Source organism: Mytilus trossulus, chromosome 2 (assembly GCF_036588685.1).
Source record: "Mytilus trossulus isolate FHL-02 chromosome 2, PNRI_Mtr1.1.1.hap1, whole genome shotgun sequence".
Taxonomy (NCBI): domain Eukaryota; kingdom Metazoa; phylum Mollusca; class Bivalvia; order Mytilida; family Mytilidae; genus Mytilus; species Mytilus trossulus.
In genome coordinates this window covers 2,542,350-2,561,471 of record NC_086374.1, presented here as the reverse complement: position 1 = coordinate 2,561,471, position 19,122 = coordinate 2,542,350, and the positions used below count along the sequence as shown (strand labels likewise).

The window sequence follows — 19,122 nt, the reverse complement described above, 5'->3', positions numbered from 1 at the left end:
TTTTTTTTTAATTCGAACGTCACTGATGAGACTTTTGTAGACGAAACGCGCATCTGGCGTAAATATAAAATTTTAATCCTGGTATCTATGATGAGTTATTTTCTGAGTTGTTTAATATTTGTCTTTTTTCATTTAAATTCTTATTATTGTGCTTTTGGTATTTTCATCTGTTCATTTGGCAAAGTGAGACTCTATTGAACTGATAGTAAGGTGTTGGAGTCGCCATCTTGGATAAAAAAAACTTCCATCACAAGTCCTCGTATTTTGAGTACTAGTGTTCATTTTGAAAAGAATAAAAGAAGATGCTGTCTCTTACAAAATACACCCCCACGTTACTTTAGTTTCAAATAAAAATATCATCACATAGTTTTTGACATATACAAACCTTCGTCTTCGTTGATTTTATTGATATTGGTTATAATATTTATAATTTCATCTGACAAAACTGGTGTTGAATGTCTTTCCTTCTTTCTGTGATGATGTGTCTTATCTAACTCCAATCGTCTAATTACTGAACATTTACCCTGTTGATCAAATGATGATAATATATACTTATTTCTATAAGATGGTATTTTTATTCTTGTCATTATTTTATCATTTATATCTGTATCTTACTATATTATTTGGTATTTGTCATTTTGTGTTATTTTTTGATATTTTATAACAGTGGTAATGAAGTCTTTTTTGTACAAAAAAAATGCATTTTACAACTTTCACTGTAGTCGAACTTAACAATGTCAGTCATTTCAAAATTTAATCTTTAGATGATTGTTCACATCATGGTTGATCGTTATACGCCACAGAATAAGTAATTTGTGCGCAGCCTCCATTCAAACGGATAACCGCATCTTAACGTCTTTTGAATCCTGCCATAAGACGACTTATTTGTTGCTAAGGTAGCAGCAATCATTCTTGATGCAGAGTATTGTTTATTTCATGACGTGTTTGAACTTGGGTGTCCTTTCGGGCTTTTTACTCCCAATAGTGTCCCATATATGCTCGATATGGTTCAAATTCAGGCTACAATTGGGCCAAGCACGATAAACCGAAGTCCATGGGAACAATGGATCTTCCTCCACGACGCTAATTTCCTTCTTTGGCGAGCACTGCACTCTATTGGATACGGGCATATGTGTTTCTGTTCGTATGCAAAGGTCACCGAAATGGTATTATCGCACACGATATCCAGTAGCGATGAGCCGATCTCGAACAGTTCTTGTTTAAAGGCTCCTGTATGGTTATCACTCTCTTTTTAGGATTGTATTGTTTGCCATTGGTTTCCTTCTAGCCAATCTTCAGTATGCTTGGTTTTCCCTAGCAGATGTTATAGAGGGTCTTCTTGGCCTCGAAAGGTCTTTAACATCGTTTATTGTCTGATTTGTATTCTCAAAACGACTTATAGTGGAATGGTGATGACCAACAATACGTGCAGTTGTTACAGTGCAATCCCTGCTTCTCTCATGCTGATAATCTGCCATCTTGCTGCAGTTAAGAGTTGTCGAGGACCCATTACAAGGTGTCAATCACATAAATTTATAAACTTGGTTATTTTAAGTGCCGAAAACAATGAGGATAAAAACATCTGTTTTTGTGTTTACGAGTACAGTAGCTGCATGTGCAGATAAGAACTGATAACCCACTATTTTGTTCGTAAACTGTCCTGTACCAAATCAGGAATATGACCGTTGTTATCTAATAGTTCGTTTCTTTTTATGTTGCATTTTCATTTTCATTTTCATTTGTTTTTTGTTGCACTTCATTGCTTCTGTTGTTTCGTTGTTTCCCTCTTATAGTTGATGTGTTTCCGGATTTGATTTAAGACTGTTGAACAGCGGTATACTACTGTTGCCTTTATTCAGCTTTATACGCAAGCATCATAAATGATACTGCTTATAGTTTCCCCAACTCTGCAGTCATTCTTTAATAACTTCAATAAAAGACGTCAATGATTAAGATACTAAAAATAATTTTTAAGTATCCCGTTCTTGTTTGTTTTTTAAACCAAAAGGACAACTGGTTGGTTATGTGTGGTTTTGATGTTCGCAGCCACTTAACGGCCAATGTAATGTTCAAACATCCTACCTCCATACAGATGTAAATCCATTCCTCATCTTCACTGTCTATTGATACCACTTTGTTGGTTTTGTACTGTTACCAGAATAAAATATAAACAATTAGTCATTCATACCTGTAATCACTATAGTATTTGTATTCCGCGAGTGTATCACTAGCACATTAGTTAGTACTTCTGTGTGTTGACATGAACTAGCAATGATATGGTCATAATAATAATTAACTGTTTACAAAACTTTGATTTTTTTTTTAAAACTAAGGCTTTTCTACTTCAGGATTTTGCAAAGCATTTGGGTCCTCAATGCTCTTCAACTTCGTATTCATTTTGCCGTTTTAACTTATTTTGATTTGAGCGTTATTGATGAGTCCTTTGTAGACGCGACGGACGTCTGGCGCAAATGCAAAATTTCAAACCTTGTATCAATGATGAGGTTTACTCAGACTTTTTTTTACTAAATTTAAACCTTAGTAACTAGATAAAATTTGAAATAACCCACAGTTTAATATATACAAAATAAAACTGTTTAAACTATCTGCACTTACTTGTTGGATCTGAGCATCAGCACACAGTCCTTTTAACATTTCCTTATTCCAAATTTCGTTCCTAAATACACGTAAACTCCTACAAGAATTGTTTAAATACAGATTAGATTTAACAAAGGCAACAGTAGTATACCGCTGTTCAAAACTCATAAATAAATCCATGGACAAAAAACAAAATCGGGGTAACTAACTAAAACCGAGGGAAACGCATTAAATATAAACTTAATTATATCAACTGGCAATTAACATTTATTAAATCTAAATTCATCCTGATACAATATACATAATATATTTTGATTTTAAACATACTTTATTCATTAAGATATGAAAGGATTGAGCAACAGGCACAGCCTATAAAAGCTCTCTCCATAATACATGTACAAGGTATGATTCAATTACAACAACTGTATTTAAAATAATGCAATTTAGTGGAACATGCATGCTACTTGTAAGCACACACGAGCAAAATATGTTAACAGTGTTACTTAATAAATGCAAAGTATATATAAATATATAGGCAATTAATCATCAGTTATTTAAATTACCTTGAAACATTCCTTTATAAGTCATTAGAAATATATATATGGCTTGAATGAGATACTAAGCTTGCTTAGTGGAATAAATGAATTAACGTTGGAGTGTAGAAAAAAAAATGAAAAATAAAACTAGATGAAACAAAAATTAAGTAAGTTTCAAACAAAACGTTGAGTGTCACTAATATATTTCTGAACAGATTTAAAAATAGCAATATTCATATCATATGATAATAATCTGTTTCCAAAAAGTAGTAATTCAATATTTATGTCAACATTATCAACAATGGAGTAAATGGAATCAAGAAGGATCTGTCTTACATCATTATACTTAGGGCAAATAAAAAAGAAATGTTTGTTATCCTCAACAGGATGGTAACAGTTTGTGCAAAAAGTGTTCTCACCTAAGAACTGATTAAATAAATGAGATTTAAGGTTGCTAGCATTATTTCTGAGTTGACAATGACTTATATTAAGTTTCCTTATCCCATAGTTGAAAGGTTTAAATATATCATCAGTCCTATAAAACTTATCCAGCCCACTTCTAAATATACCCAAACTTGGTGACTTTTGTAAACTCAAAGGAAGACTATTACAAAGTCTTATAGTGGAAGGAATGAAACTATTAAAATAAGAGTTAGTTCTAGCAAGAGGCGGGTGAAGAGTGTTATTTTCATTTCTCAAAGTATAAGGGGTTTGTCTGGGAAGATATGGCTGGATTAACTCATATAAGTATGCAGGTGTCATCCCATTTAATATTTTATAGAATAGTATAAGCTTATGTTTATTACGTCTATTCTCCAGAGTTTCTAAACCTAATTCAATATATAGTTTTTGTCTGGAGGAATTACGTCGTAATCCTGTAATAATTCTAGCAGCTTCTATCTGAATATTTTCAAGGAGCTCGGTCTCATGCTGGGAACAATTGTCCCAAATAACATCACCATATTCTAATATAGGTCTAATAAAAGCATAATAAATACGGATAAGTGAACACCTATCTAATAAGTGCTTAACTTGGCGAAGCACAGAAAGACGAGAGCATGCTTTTTTATAAACAATATCAATATGTGTATGCCATGAAGCTGATGACTGAAATGTTATCCCAAGATGACAGTGAATATTTGTTTTCTCAACCTCTTCACCATTTATCCCAAAAAATACAGGTGGATGCTCCCTTTCCCTTCTAGTAAATACAATATTTTTAGTTTTCTTAGAGTTAAATTGAACAGTCCATGATGTTGCCCAATTTGAGATAACATCTAAGTCATTAGTTAAAGAAGCGGCTGCTACATCATGATCATCATCTACTATGACAAATAAAGAGGTGTCATCTGCAAAAAGTCTAATATCATTAGCAATGTCATTTACTATATCATTTATATAAATAAGAAACAGAAAGGGTCCCAAAACTGATCCCTGGAGGACACCTGCATGTACACTTCTTAGAGTTGACGAAAAGCCTTCTGAAACTACCTTTTGTTGACGATCCGAAAGATAACTTTCTATCCAAGATAAGAGCTGGTCATTTAAGCCAGATTGTTTCAGTTTAAATAAAAGTCCTTTATGCCAAACTTTATCGAAAGCTCTAGATACATCACAAAATACAAACCTTACATCCCTACCACTATCCATATTACTAATAATCTTATGATATATTTCGATTAACTGATTAACAGTAGAATCACCTGGTTGGAAACCAGATTGAAACTTTGACAAAAGGTTATTACTCCTCATATAATTATACAAATGTTTAAATAAAACTTTTTCCATAATCTTACAAACAATACTAGTAACAGATATTGGACGATAGTTTAGAGCTGAATGTGGACTACCTTTTCCTTTAAAGATAGGATTAACATGTGCAATTTTCCATAACAGTGGAACCTGTTTAACTGATAGAGACATATTAAATAACTTAGTCAATGGTTTAGAAATAAAGCTAGCAACCTCTTTTAAAATTCTAGGACTGATACCATCACGTCCAGCTGGTTTATTAACATTCAAAATTTTTAACTGGTCTAAAATTTCTTTCTCAGTGATGACATAATATATCATTAAAATTACATTTCAATACATCAGCAATAGTATACTAAATCAGTCAGCCAAGAAGTCTTATGGAACACTAAGAGTATGCATACAAGCATATAAACATACCAAAAATATTAACTACTCAGTATAAAAATAGCCGAAATTTTTCAAATGTATATTCAAACTTATAAGTTGAAAACAAATTAACAATATCATGGATAAAAACGAAAAAAGTATTACACAAAATACAACATAGAAAACTAGACTATGAGCAACACAATCAAAACCAAAACTCGTGGTGATTTCATGTGCTTCTGAGAATGGTAAGCAGATTCTGCTCTACCCATTATGTTGCTCATGTAAGTACAAATCCGGTGATTAATCTACGTCGGTGGGTCACATTCGTGGAGGAGATGATTGGATTTTGAATATATCTGTGAAATATAATTGACAAAATCAAACGCTAGCAATCAAGAAGAAATGGTGGGTTGAGCGTGGTTTTATAGCTAGCTCAACCTTGTTTGACAGTAGTGAATAGGATCGTTATATTGACAAAATTTGGCAAGAATACCAAATTTTCAATAAGAAAGCTCTGAAATATTATATCAACTGGCAAAACTTAGTTACTAAATCAAAATCTAAATATCAATAGCATACATCAGAAATTGTTCTTTTTCTTCCATTTCTTTTTCAAATATTTGCGGACAAACTTTGGCAAATGTTTCCTTGTCAACATACAGCAATTCACAGTTTTCCCGACATGTTATTGATGCTGTTCTCCTTATATTCTGCAACAGAGCCAGTTCCTGTAATATAAATTTCAACAGTTAACCTCTACAAATTGTGAATTCACGATACCTTGTGCTGTCGAGTTTTAGAAAAAGACGTTCTTTGGTATAACTATGGTTCGTCAACTTACTGCTCGAAACTGATGACATTTTATAAAGTCGGAGTAGCAGTTTCAAGTTCTTGACTACCGAATGAGTTGGGAAATGTATATCGAAGATGCAGGTGAAGTTGGTTTATTGTTACAACGACTGGGACATTGATAATTTCAAAATAAAAATGGGCTCGTTTGTCAAAGATTCTGATATGACCGCGCATGTCGAATTCGAGAAAAATGTCTTAAAATGAGGCGGATGAAGCCGAGTCAGTTGTTTCTTTAAATTCTAGTTCTGGAGGATATATCAAGAGAACCAAATCAGAATATATTCAAGTTTGTAATGTAAAGAACATTATCAATATCTCTTAATGGCTTCTTGGATCTTCTTGTTTTTTGGCACGTGTATGGAGGAACTCCGATTCACATGAAAATAAGAAGAGATTGACAATGAGAGGCGCACTGTTCGTTTCAATAGGACTGCCGACAATTAGATCAAAAGTCTACCGCCAAATTCAACAAATTAACCATACTTGTCTTTATCCCAGTTAAGATTTTTTGAAACACATTTTACTATATATTTTTGCATTTATATGCTGTATTAGACCCCTCTACAATAAAAAAAAAATACATGCACACGTATAAAAATTGCGGTTCTTATCCAACTTAATCATAGACTTGAGACTTGAGCCGCAAATTTATTGCTTTCTGTTTGGTATCAAATGAATATAAAGATTCATTTTGTTACATCGTGTGATCAACTTTATTTGGCAATCGTCAATGGCAGTCAGCAGTCAGCAGGTTTTAAGAACACCAGTTGTTCGACCTGTTAGTCAAATGCATATTGTTAAAATATACTTTTTTTTAAACTGTTTTTGGTCTTTTGGAAACAATAACATTTGTTTTATAAGCACACGTATAAAAATTGCGGTTTTATCTAACACAATCATAGGTCTGATCGTACTTTGTTTTCAATATGGACTTGTTTATATTTATATATTTAGACTTTAAATTAATCTGCATATATTCACTTATTATACAAATATAACTGACACAAGTAATTACACTCACACCAAAAGCATCTCCTCTGACAAGAACCGATACTGTCCTGTCAAACTTATTTCCATCTATGTTTACGTCTTCTATGTTGACAAACACAGATCCAGAATAGATAAAGTAATAATTAAACCCGACATGTCCTCGGCGAAGTATCACTCGACCGGATTTTACCCTGGAAATAAAATGGATAAAGTCTAGATATTATTTGAGAACAGAATTTATTTTCATTCGTGAACAACATGGTTTTGCAATAATCTATTATTTTTAATTTCACAACGCATCGATTATATGAAGTTGAAATGCTTATTATTTTTCCTTAGCCACTGGTGGCATATTTTTCTGAATTTTGATTGCACTTGATCACCTTACCTTTGGTATCTGAAATTCTTGCACACTGACAGTTGAATTTGTTCCGTTTGACCACTTTACCTTTGGTAGCTGAAGCTCGTGCACATTGGCAGTTGAATTTGTTCCGTTTTATCACCTTACCTTCGGTAGCTGAAGCTCTTGCACATCGACAGTTGAATTTGTTCCGTTTTATCACCTTACCTTTGGTAACTGAAGCTCTTCCACATCGACAGTTGAATTTGTTCCGTTTGACCACCTTACCTTTGGTAACTGAAACTCTTGCACATAGACAGTTGGATTTGTTCTGTTTGACCACCTTACCTTTGGTAGCTGAAGCTCTTGCACATCGACAGTTGAATTTGTTCCGTTTGACCACCTTACCTTTGGTAGCTGAAACTCTTGCACATCGACAGTTGAATTTGTTCCGTTTGACCACCTTACCTTTGGTAGCTGAAGCTCTTGCACATAGATAGTTAGATTTGTTCCGTTTGATCACCTTACCTTTGGTAGCTGAAACTCTTGCACATAGACAGTTGAATTTGTTCCGTTTGACCACCTTACCTTTGGTAGCTGAAACTCTTGCACATCGACAGTTGAATTTGTTCCGTTTGACCACCTTACCGTTGGTAGCTGAAACTCTTGCACATAGACAGTTGAATTTGTTCCGTTTGACCACCTTACCTTTGGTAACTGAAGTTCTTGCACATCGACAGTTGAATTTGTTCCGTTTGATCACCTTACCTTTGGTAACTGAAACTCTTGCACATCGACAGTTGAATTTGTTCCGTTTGACCACCTTACTTTTGGTAGCTGAAACTCTTGCACATAGACAGTTGGATTTGTTCCGTTTGACCACCTTACCTTTGGTAGCTGAAGCTCTTGCACATCGGCAGTTGAATTTGTTCCGTTTGACCACCTTATCTTTGGTAGCTGAAGCTCTTGCACATAGACAGTTGAATTTGTTCCGTTTGACCACCTTACTTTTGGTAGCTGAAACTCTTGCACATAGACAGTTGAATTTGTTCCGTTTGACCACCTTACCTTTGGTAACTGAAGCTCTTGCACATTGACAGTTGAATTTGTTCCGTTTGACCACCTTACCTTTGGTAGCTGAAGCTCTTGCACATCGACAGTTGGATTTGTTCCGTTTGACCACCTTACCTTTGGTAACTGAAGCTCTTGCACATCGACAGTTGGATTTGTTCCGTTTGACCACCTTACCTTTGGTAACTGAAACTCTTGCACATAGACAGTTGGATTTGTTCCGTTTGACCACCTTACCTTTGGTAACTGAAACTCTTGCACATAGACAGTTGGATTTGATCCATTTGACCACCTTACCTTTGATAACTAAAGCTCTTGCACATCGACAGTTGGATTTGTTCCGTTTGACCACCTTACCTTTGGTAGATGAAGCTCTTGCACATAGACAGTTGAATTTGTTCCGTTTGACCACCTTACCTTTGGTAGCTGAAGCTCTTGCACATCGACAGTTGAATTTGTTCCGTTTGATCACCTTACCTTTGGTAGCTGAAACTCTTGCACATAGACAGTTGGATTTGTTCCGTTTGACCACCTTACCTTTGGTAGCTGAAGCTCTTGCACATCGACAGTTGGATTTGTTCCGTTTGACCACCTTACCTTTGGTAGTTGATACTCTTGCACATAGACAGTTGAATTTGTTCCGTTTGACCACCTTACCTTTGGTAGCTGAAGCTCGTGCACATTGACAGTTGAATTTGTTCCGTTTGACCACCCTACCTTTGGTAGTTGAAACTCTTGCACATAGACAGTTGAATTTGTTCCGTTTGACCACCTTACCTTTGGTAGCTGAAACTCTTGCACATGGACAGTTGAATTTGTTCCGTTTGACCACCTTACCTTTGGTAGCTGAAACTCTTGCACATAGACAGTTGAATTTGTTCCGTTTGACCACCTTACCTTTGGTAACTGAAACTCTTGCACATCGACAGTTGAATTTGTTCCGTTTGACCACCTTACCTTTGGTAGCTGAAACTCTTGCACATCGACAGTTGGATTTGTTCCGTTTGACCACCTTACCTTTTGTAGCTGAAGCTCTTGCACATAAACAGTTGGATTTGTTCCGTTTGATCACCTTACCTTTGGTAGCTGAAACTTTTGCACATAGACAGTTTGATTTGTTCCGTTTGACCATCTTACCTTTGGTAGCTGAAACTCTTGCACATAGACAGTTGAATTTGTTTTGTTTGACTACCTTACCTTCGGTAGCTGAAACTCTTGCACATAGACATTTGAATTTGTTCCGTTTGACCACCTTACCTTTGGTAGCTGAAACTCTTGCACATAGACAGTTGGATTTGTTCTGTTTGACCACCTTACCATTGGTAGCTGAAACTCTTGCACATAGACAGTTGAATTTGTTCCGTTTGATCACCTTACCTTTGGTAGCTGAAACTCTTGCACATAGACAGTTGAATTTGTTCCGTTTGACCACCTTACCTTTGGTAACTGAAACTCTTGCACATCGACAGTTGAATTTGTTCCGTTTGACCACCTTACCTTTGGTAGCTGAAACTCTTGCACATCGACAGTTGAATTTGTTCCGTTTGACCACCTTACCTTTGGTAGCTGAAACTCTTGCACATAGACAGTTGGATTTGTTCCGTTTGACCACCTTATCTTTGGTAGCTGAAACTCTTGCATATCGACAGTTGGATTTGTTCTGTTTGACCACCTTACCTTTGGTAGCTGAAACTCTTGCACATCGACAGTTGAATTTGTTCCGTTTGACCACCTTACCTTTGGTAGCTGAAACTCTTGCACATAGACAGTTGGATTTGTTCCGTTTGACCACCTTACCTTTGGTAGCTGAAACTCTTGCACATCGACAGTTGGATTTGTTCCGTTTGACCACCTTACCTTTGGTAGCTGAAACTCTTGCACATCGACAGTTGGATTTGTTCTATTTGACCACCTTACCTTTGGTAACTGAAGCTCTTGCACATCGACAGTTGGATTTGTTCCGTTTGACCACCTAATCTTTGGTAGCTGAAGCTCTTGCACATAAACAGTTGGATTTGTTCCGTTTGATCACCTTACCTTTGGTAGCTGAAACTTTTGCACATAGACAGTTTGATTTGTTCTGTTTGACCACCTTACCTTTGGTAGCTGAAGCTCTTGCACATAGACAGTTGGATTTGTTCCGTTTGACCACCTTATCTTTGGTAGCTGAAACTCTTGCATATCGACAGTTGGATTTGTTCTGTTTGACTACCTTACCTTTGGTAGCTGAAACTCTTGCACATCGACAGTTGAATTTGTTCCGTTTGACCACCTTACCTTTGGTAACTGAAGCTCTTGCACATTGACAGTTGAATTTGTTCCGTTTGACCACCTTACCTTTGGTAGCTGAAGCTCTTGCACATAGACAGTTTGATTTGTTCTGTTTGACCACCTTACCTTTGGTAGCTGAAGCTCTTGCACATAGACAGTTGGATTTGTTCCGTTTGACCACCTTATCTTTGGTAGCTGAAGCTCTTGCACATAGACAGTTGAATTTGTTCCGTTTGACCACCTTACTTTTGGTAGCTGAAACTCTTGCACATAGACAGTTGAATTTGTTCCGTTTGACCACCTTACCTTTGGTAACTGAAGCTCTTGCACATTGACAGTTGAATTTGTTCCGTTTGACCACCTTACCTTTGGTAGCTGAAGCTCTTGCACATCGACAGTTGGATTTGTTCCGTTTGACCACCTTACCTTTGGTAACTGAAGCTCTTGCACATCGACAGTTGGATTTGTTCCGTTTGACCACCTTACCTTTGGTAACTGAAACTCTTGCACATAGACAGTTGGATTTGTTCCGTTTGACCACCTTACCTTTGGTAACTGAAACTCTTGCACATAGACAGTTGGATTTGTTCCGTTTGACCACCTTACCTTTGATAACTAAAGCTCTTGCACATCGACAGTTGGATTTGTTCCGTTTGACCACCTTACCTTTGGTAGATGAAACTCTTGCACATAGACAGTTGAATTTGTTCCGTTTGACCACCTTACCTTTGGTAGCTGAAGCTCTTGCACATCGACAGTTGAATTTGTTCCGTTTGATCACCTTACCTTTGGTAGCTGAAACTCTTGCACATAGACAGTTGGATTTGTTCCGTTTGACCACCTTACCTTTGGTAGCTGAAGCTCTTGCACATCGACAGTTGGATTTGTTCCGTTTGACCACCTTACCTTTGGTAGTTGAAACTCTTGCACATAGGCAGTTGAATTTGTTCCGTTTGACCACCTTACCTTTGGTAGCTGAAGCTCGTGCACATTGACAGTTGAATTTGTTCCGTTTTACCACCCTACCTTTGGTAGCTGAAACTCTTGCAAATCGACAGTTGGATTTGTTCCGTTTGACCACCTTACCTTTGGTAGCTGAAACTCTTGCACATAGACAGTTGGATTTGTTCCGTTTGACCACCTTACCTTTGGTAGCTGAAACTCTTGCACATCGACAGTTGGATTTGTTCCGTTTGACCACCTTACCTTTGGTAGCTGAAGCTCTTGCACATAAACAGTTGGATTTGTTCCGTTTGATCACCTTACCTTTGGTAGCTGAAACTTTTGCACATAGACAGTTTAATTTGTTCCGTTTGACCACCTTACTTTTGGTAGCTAAAACTCTTGCACATAGACAGTTGAATTTGTTCCGTTTGACTACCTTACCTTTGGTAGCTGAAACTCTTGCACATAGACAGTTGAATTTGTTCCGTTTGACCACCTTACCTTTGGTAGCTGAAACTCTTGCACATAGACAGTTGAATTTGTTCCGTTTGACCACCTTACCTTTGGTAACTGAAACTCTTGCACATCGACAATTGAATTTGTTCCGTTTGACCACCTTACCTTTGGAAGCTGAAACTCTTGCACATCGACAGTTGGATTTGTTCCGTTTGACCAACTTACCTTTTGTAGCTGAAGCTCTTGTACATAAACAGTTGGATTTGTTCCGTTTGATCACCTTACCTTTGGTAGCTGAAACTTTTGCACATAGACAGTTTGATTTGTTCCGTTTGACCATCTTACCTTTGGTAGCTGAAACTCTTGCACATAGACAGTTGAATTTGTTTTGTTTGACTACCTTACCTTCGGTAGCTGAAACTCTTGCACATAGACAGTTGAATTTGTTCCGTTTGACCACCTTACCTTTGGTAGCTGAAACTCTTGCACATAGACAGTTGGATTTGTTCTGTTTGACCACCTTACCATTGGTAGCTGAAACTCTTGCACATAGACAGTTGAATTTGTTCCGTTTGATCACCTTACCTTTGGTAGCTGAAACTCTTGCACATAGACAGTTGAATTTGTTCCGTTTGATCACCTTACCTTTGGTAGCTGAAACTCTTGCACATAGACAGTTGAATTTGTTTTGTTTGACTACCTTACCTTCGGTAGCTGAAACTCTTGCACATAGACAGTTGAATTTGTTCCGTTTGACCACCCTACCTTTGGTAGCTGAAACTCTTGCACATAGACAGTTGGATTTGTTCTGTTTGACCACCTTACCATTGGTAGCTGAAACTCTTGCACATAGACAGTTGAATTTGTTCCGTTTGATCACCTTACCTTTGGTAGCTGAAACTCTTGCACATAGACAGTTGGATTTGTTCCGTTTGACCACCTTATCTTTGGTAGCTGAAACTCTTGCATATCGACAGTTGGATTTGTTCTGTTTGACCACCTTACCTTTGGTAGCTGAAACTCTTGCACATCGACAGTTGAATTTGTTCCGTTTGACCACCTTACCTTTGGTAGCTGAAACTCTTGCACATAGACAGTTGGATTTGTTCCGTTTGACCACCTTACCTTTGGTAGCTGAAACTCTTGCACATCGACAGTTGGATTTGTTCCGTTTGACCACCTTACCTTTGGTAGCTGAAACTCTTGCACATAGACAGTTGGATTTGTTCTATTTGACCACCTTACCTTTGGTAACTGAAGCTCTTGCACATCGACAGTTGGATTTGTTCCGTTTGACCACCTAACCTTTGGTAGCTGAAGCTCTTGCACATAAACAGTTGGATTTGTTCCGTTTGATCACCTTACCTTTGGTAGCTGAAACTTTTGCACATAGACAGTTTAATTTGTTCCGTTTGACCACCTTACTTTTGGTAGCTAAAACTCTTGCACATAGACAGTTGAATTTGTTCCGTTTGACTACCTTACCTTTGGTAGCTGAAACTCTTGCACATAGAAAGTTGAATTTGTTCCGTTTGACCACCTTACCTTTGGTAGCTGAAACTCTTGCACATAGACAGTTGAATTTGTTCCGTTTGACCACCTTACCTTTGGTAACTGAAACTCTTGCACATCGACAGTTGAATTTGTTCCGTTTGACCACCTTACCTTTGGTAGCTGAAACTCTTGCACATCGACAGTTGGATTTGTTCCGTTTGACCACCTTACCTTTTGTAGCTGAAGCTCTTGTACATAAACAGTTGGATTTGTTCCGTTTGATCACCTTACCTTTGGTAGCTGAAACTTTTGCACATAGACAGTTTGATTTGTTCCGTTTGACCATCTTACCTTTGGTAGCTGAAACTCTTGCACATAGACAGTTGAATTTGTTTTGTTTGACTACCTTACCTTCGGTAGCTGAAACTCTTGCACATAGACAGTTGAATTTGTTCCGTTTGACCACCTTACCTTTGGTAGCTGAAACTCTTGCACATAGACAGTTGGATTTGTTCTGTTTGACCACCTTACCATTGGTAGCTGAAACTCTTGCACATAGACAGTTGAATTTGTTCCGTTTGATCACCTTACCTTTGGTAGCTGAAACTCTTGCACATAGACAGTTGAATTTGTTCCGTTTGATCACCTTACCTTTGGTAGCTGAAACTCTTGCACATAGACAGTTGAATTTGTTTTGTTTGACTACCTTACCTTCGGTAGCTGAAACTCTTGCACATAGACAGTTGAATTTGTTCCGTTTGACCACCTTACCTTTGGTAGCTGAAACTCTTGCACATAGACAGTTGGATTTGTTCTGTTTGACCACCTTACCATTGGTAGCTGAAACTCTTGCACATAGACAGTTGAATTTGTTCCGTTTGATCACCTTACCTTTGGTAGCTGAAACTCTTGCACATAGACAGTTGGATTTGTTCCGTTTGACCACCTTATCTTTGGTAGCTGAAACTCTTGCATATCGACAGTTGGATTTGTTCTGTTTGACCACCTTACCTTTGGTAGCTGAAACTCTTGCACATCGACAGTTGAATTTGTTCCGTTTGACCACCTTACCTTTGGTAGCTGAAACTCTTGCACATAGACAGTTGGATTTGTTCCGTTTGACCACCTTACCTTTGGTAGCTGAAACTCTTGCACATCGACAGTTGGATTTGTTCCGTTTGACCACCTTACCTTTGGTAGCTGAAACTCTTGCACATAGACAGTTGGATTTGTTCTATTTGACCACCTTACCTTTGGTAACTGAAGCTCTTGCACATCGACAGTTGGATTTGTTCCGTTTGACCACCTAACCTTTGGTAGCTGAAGCTCTTGCACATAAACAGTTGGATTTGTTCCGTTTGATCACCTTACCTTTGGTAGCTGAAACTTTTGCACATAGACAGTTTGATTTGTTCTGTTTGACCACCTTACCTTTGGTAGCTGAAGCTCTTGCACATAGACAGTTGGATTTGTTCCGTTTGACCACCTTATCTTTGGTAGCTGAAACTCTTGCATATCGACAGTTGGATTTGTTCCGTTTGACCACCTTACCTTTTGTAGCTGAAGCTCTTGTACATAAACAGTTGGATTTGTTCCGTTTGATCACCTTACCTTTGGTAGCTGAAACTTTTGCACATAGACAGTTTGATTTGTTCCGTTTGACCATCTTACCTTTGGTAGCTGAAACTCTTGCACATAGACAGTTGAATTTGTTTTGTTTGACTACCTTACCTTCGGTAGCTGAAACTCTTGCACATAGACAGTTGAATTTGTTCCGTTTGACCACCTTACCTTTGGTAGCTGAAACTCTTGCACATAGACAGTTGGATTTGTTCTGTTTGACCACCTTACCATTGGTAGCTGAAACTCTTGCACATAGACAGTTGAATTTGTTCCGTTTGATCACCTTACCTTTGGTAGCTGAAACTCTTGCACATAGACAGTTGAATTTGTTCCGTTTGACCACCTTACCTTTGGTAACTGAAACTCTTGCACATCGACAGTTGAATTTGTTCCGTTTGATCACCTTACCTTTGGTAGCTGAAACTCTTGCACATAGACAGTTGAATTTGTTTTGTTTGACTACCTTACCTTCGGTAGCTGAAGCTCTTGCACATAGACAGTTGAATTTGTTCCGTTTGACCACCTTACCTTTGGTAGCTGAAACTCTTGCACATAGACAGTTGGATTTGTTCTGTTTGACCACCTTACCATTGGTAGCTGAAACTCTTGCACATAGACAGTTGAATTTGTTCCGTTTGATCACCTTACCTTTGGTAGCTGAAACTCTTGCACATAGACAGTTGGATTTGTTCCGTTTGACCACCTTATCTTTGGTAGCTGAAACTCTTGCATATCGACAGTTGGATTTGTTCTGTTTGACCACCTTACCTTTGGTAGCTGAAACTCTTGCACATCGACAGTTGAATTTGTTCCGTTTGACCACCTTACCTTTGGTAGCTGAAACTCTTGCACATAGACAGTTGGATTTGTTCCGTTTGACCACCTTACCTTTGGTAGCTGAAACTCTTGCACATCGACAGTTGGATTTGTTCCGTTTGACCACCTTACCTTTGGTAGCTGAAACTCTTGCACATAGACAGTTGGATTTGTTCTATTTGACCACCTTACCTTTGGTAACTGAAGCTCTTGCACATCGACAGTTGGATTTGTTCCGTTTGACCACCTAACCTTTGGTAGCTGAAGCTCTTGCACATAAACAGTTGGATTTGTTCCGTTTGATCACCTTACCTTTGGTAGCTGAAACTTTTGCACATAGACAGTTTGATTTGTTCTGTTTGACCACCTTACCTTTGGTAGCTGAAGCTCTTGCACATAGACAGTTGGATTTGTTCCGTTTGACCACCTTATCTTTGGTAGCTGAAACTCTTGCATATCGACAGTTGGATTTGTTCTGTTTGACTACCTTACCTTTGGTAGCTGAAACTCTTGCACATCGACAGTTGAATTTGTTCCGTTTGACCACCTTACCTTTGGTAGCTGAAACTCTTGCACATAGACAGTTGGATTTGTTCCGTTTGACCACCTTACCTTTGGTAGCTGAAACTCTTGCACATCGACAGTTGGATTTGTTCCGTTTGACCACCTTACCTTTGGTAGCTGAAACTCTTGCACATAGACAGTTGGATTTGTTCTATTTGACCACCTTACCTTTGGTAACTGAAACTCTTGCACATCGACAGTTGAATTTGTTCCGTTTGACCACCTTACCTTTGGTAGCTGAAACTCTTGCACATCGACAGTTGGATTTGTTCCGTTTGACCACCTTATCTTTGGTAGCTGAAACTCTTGCACATAGACAGTTGGATTTGTTCTGTTTGACCACCTTACCTTTGGTAGCTGAAGCTCTTGCACATAGACAGTTGGATTTGTTCTGTTTGACCACCTTACCTTTGGTAGCTGAAACTCTTGCACATAGACAGTTGAATTTGTTCCGTTTGATCACATTACCTTTGGTAGCTGAAGCTCTTGCACATCGACAATTGAATTTGTTCCGTTTGTCCACCTTACCTTTGGTAGCTGAAGCTCTTGCACATCGACAGTTGAATTTGTTCTGTTTGACCACCTTACCTTTGGTAGCTGAAGCTCTTGCACATCGACAGTTGAATTTGTTCTGTGAATTTGTCGAAGCTCTTTAATCCACGAAGCAAAGCATGGATACGTCGACAATCACTATCTGACCTCTCCTGTGGTTCTGTTCCTAGGATGTGTGACGCCCATTTTGGTACTCGCGCAAACGCCTTTAACATATTTCAATAAATTATAATGAAACATAGTTGCATTCATGTAGTAAAAGTAGAAGCTTAACCCATACATAAATGGTAGCGGGAAAATACACGGTTATGCCTGTTAAATAGTGAAATCTTATAGACGATAATAATGTTTACGGTAGGTAGGACTGTGTTATCAAATGAACATAAAAAGGTTTGATCTGGTTAACGGTGATCTTGTCTTATATTTGTTGATTTCAACTTTATTGATTTTTAATAGAAGAAAATTGGTTTGTCCCTACCCCCCCTTAAAAAACGGAAATTGTAAAGGACGGCGATGTTGTTTATTGAGTCCTTAACTTATGAGAAGATCCGGGTAAACTTATCCCTTAAATGAAACTTGTTCTTAAAGATTACCAATGCAAAGAGGGCATTCATTATTATTAGTCAAAAATAAACTGACAACGCAATGGCAAAAAATGAAATAGTAGTCTAAAAGACAATAAACTCTATACCCCTAGGTATTTTGTGTTTTTGTTAAGGTTTTTTTTTATGCTTTGTATCGATCTGTGTGTTCTTATAATGTACTGGTATCCACTGTACCGGGTAAGAGGCAGGGTTGAAGCTTGGGAGTATTACTGTTTGTTTGATAATTTACGAGAAATTCTAATTTAATGTAAGCAACAACTTACTTGTTCACGAACAAACAAGTTCTTGTTAAATGCTAGTTTTTGAGCCTCCAAACTTGTATATAAAGTATAATATTGGTGTTCTGCTGCCGTTCGTGGTGTCTTTGTATAGCTGTTTTCTGTAATCGCCTCAAACCATCTTATTACAAGTTTAACTACAATCACAGCCGTTCGGAAACGTTTTATAGCCTAAAAATATAACGTAAAAATATAACGTTTTTTTAAAGCCTAAAAATGTAACTTTTTATAGCCTAAAAATATAATTTTTTAGATTAACTTCACCTATCGTGAATGAGCAGCGCTTTTACGTCTGTGAAATTGAGAATGGAAATGGGGAATGTGTCAAAGAGACTACAACCCGACAAAAAGGGCAGAAAAAAACCTGTATGTATGTATTCATTTATTATTTCTTCAGAATCTGTGCGATTTTCATCTTGAAACCTGTCAATGTTTGAAAGCTGTATAAATATGTTGCTCATAAGATATAATTATGTTACTTTCGCCGTTGGGCTGCTGTCTCGATGATATATATCAAACGTCTTATGTTCGTCTCGAATTGTGTATCTCTAGTTATTTTTTTGCGTATCAAGTTTTTGTGTATATAGGATGAGGATTTAAGAATTCAGGAATATGTTCTAAACTTAAATGTTTTTCTATACGTATATTCACCTGCCCCGGTACTTCAATCTGTTTTGTCTCCTTCTCGTCTTCCAGAGGTGTGAAAACTCCGCCTTTGGATCTCTGTCGTTCTGATCCTGGTTGATCTCTTTTCTTCAGTTTTCTCTGATGATATTTTTCTCTCAGTTGTTCTGTCACTGTAGTACTTCCCCAATGACAACAATCTTTTGAATTGCATGTCAGTGATCTAGAAAGTCCGTAATGATTTGGAACAGTTGTAAGTTTAGCCAATCCAGGTTTACTGATATACAGAGAAACGGAATCATTGTTTGACGACCAAACATCGGATGATGAAGTTTTGCCCGACATAACACTGTGGGGTCTGCTATGGGCGGTTTCTTTTCTAG

General features: G+C 37.6%; 1 protein-coding gene across 2 annotated transcripts in view; it reads right to left on the bottom strand.

The window, feature by feature from the left end:
* LOC134706264 (cyclic nucleotide-binding domain-containing protein 2-like) overlaps positions 1-19,122 on the bottom strand; it is a 25,850-nt gene extending 6,728 nt beyond the window's left edge. For both annotated transcript variants that reach the window (XM_063565032.1, XM_063565034.1), the window contains exons 1-8: positions 18,767-19,122; positions 18,101-18,286; positions 17,269-17,438; positions 7,132-7,291; positions 5,838-5,986; positions 2,617-2,695; positions 2,083-2,148; positions 386-524 (exon numbers count right to left, since the gene is read on the bottom strand). In XM_063565032.1, the coding sequence (XP_063421102.1) occupies positions 386-524; positions 2,083-2,148; positions 2,617-2,695; positions 5,838-5,986; positions 7,132-7,291; positions 17,269-17,438; positions 18,101-18,286; positions 18,767-19,084 (1,267 nt within the window). In that variant the 5' untranslated portion in view covers positions 19,085-19,122. The remainder of the gene's footprint in view (positions 1-385; positions 525-2,082; positions 2,149-2,616; positions 2,696-5,837; positions 5,987-7,131; positions 7,292-17,268; positions 17,439-18,100; positions 18,287-18,766) is intronic.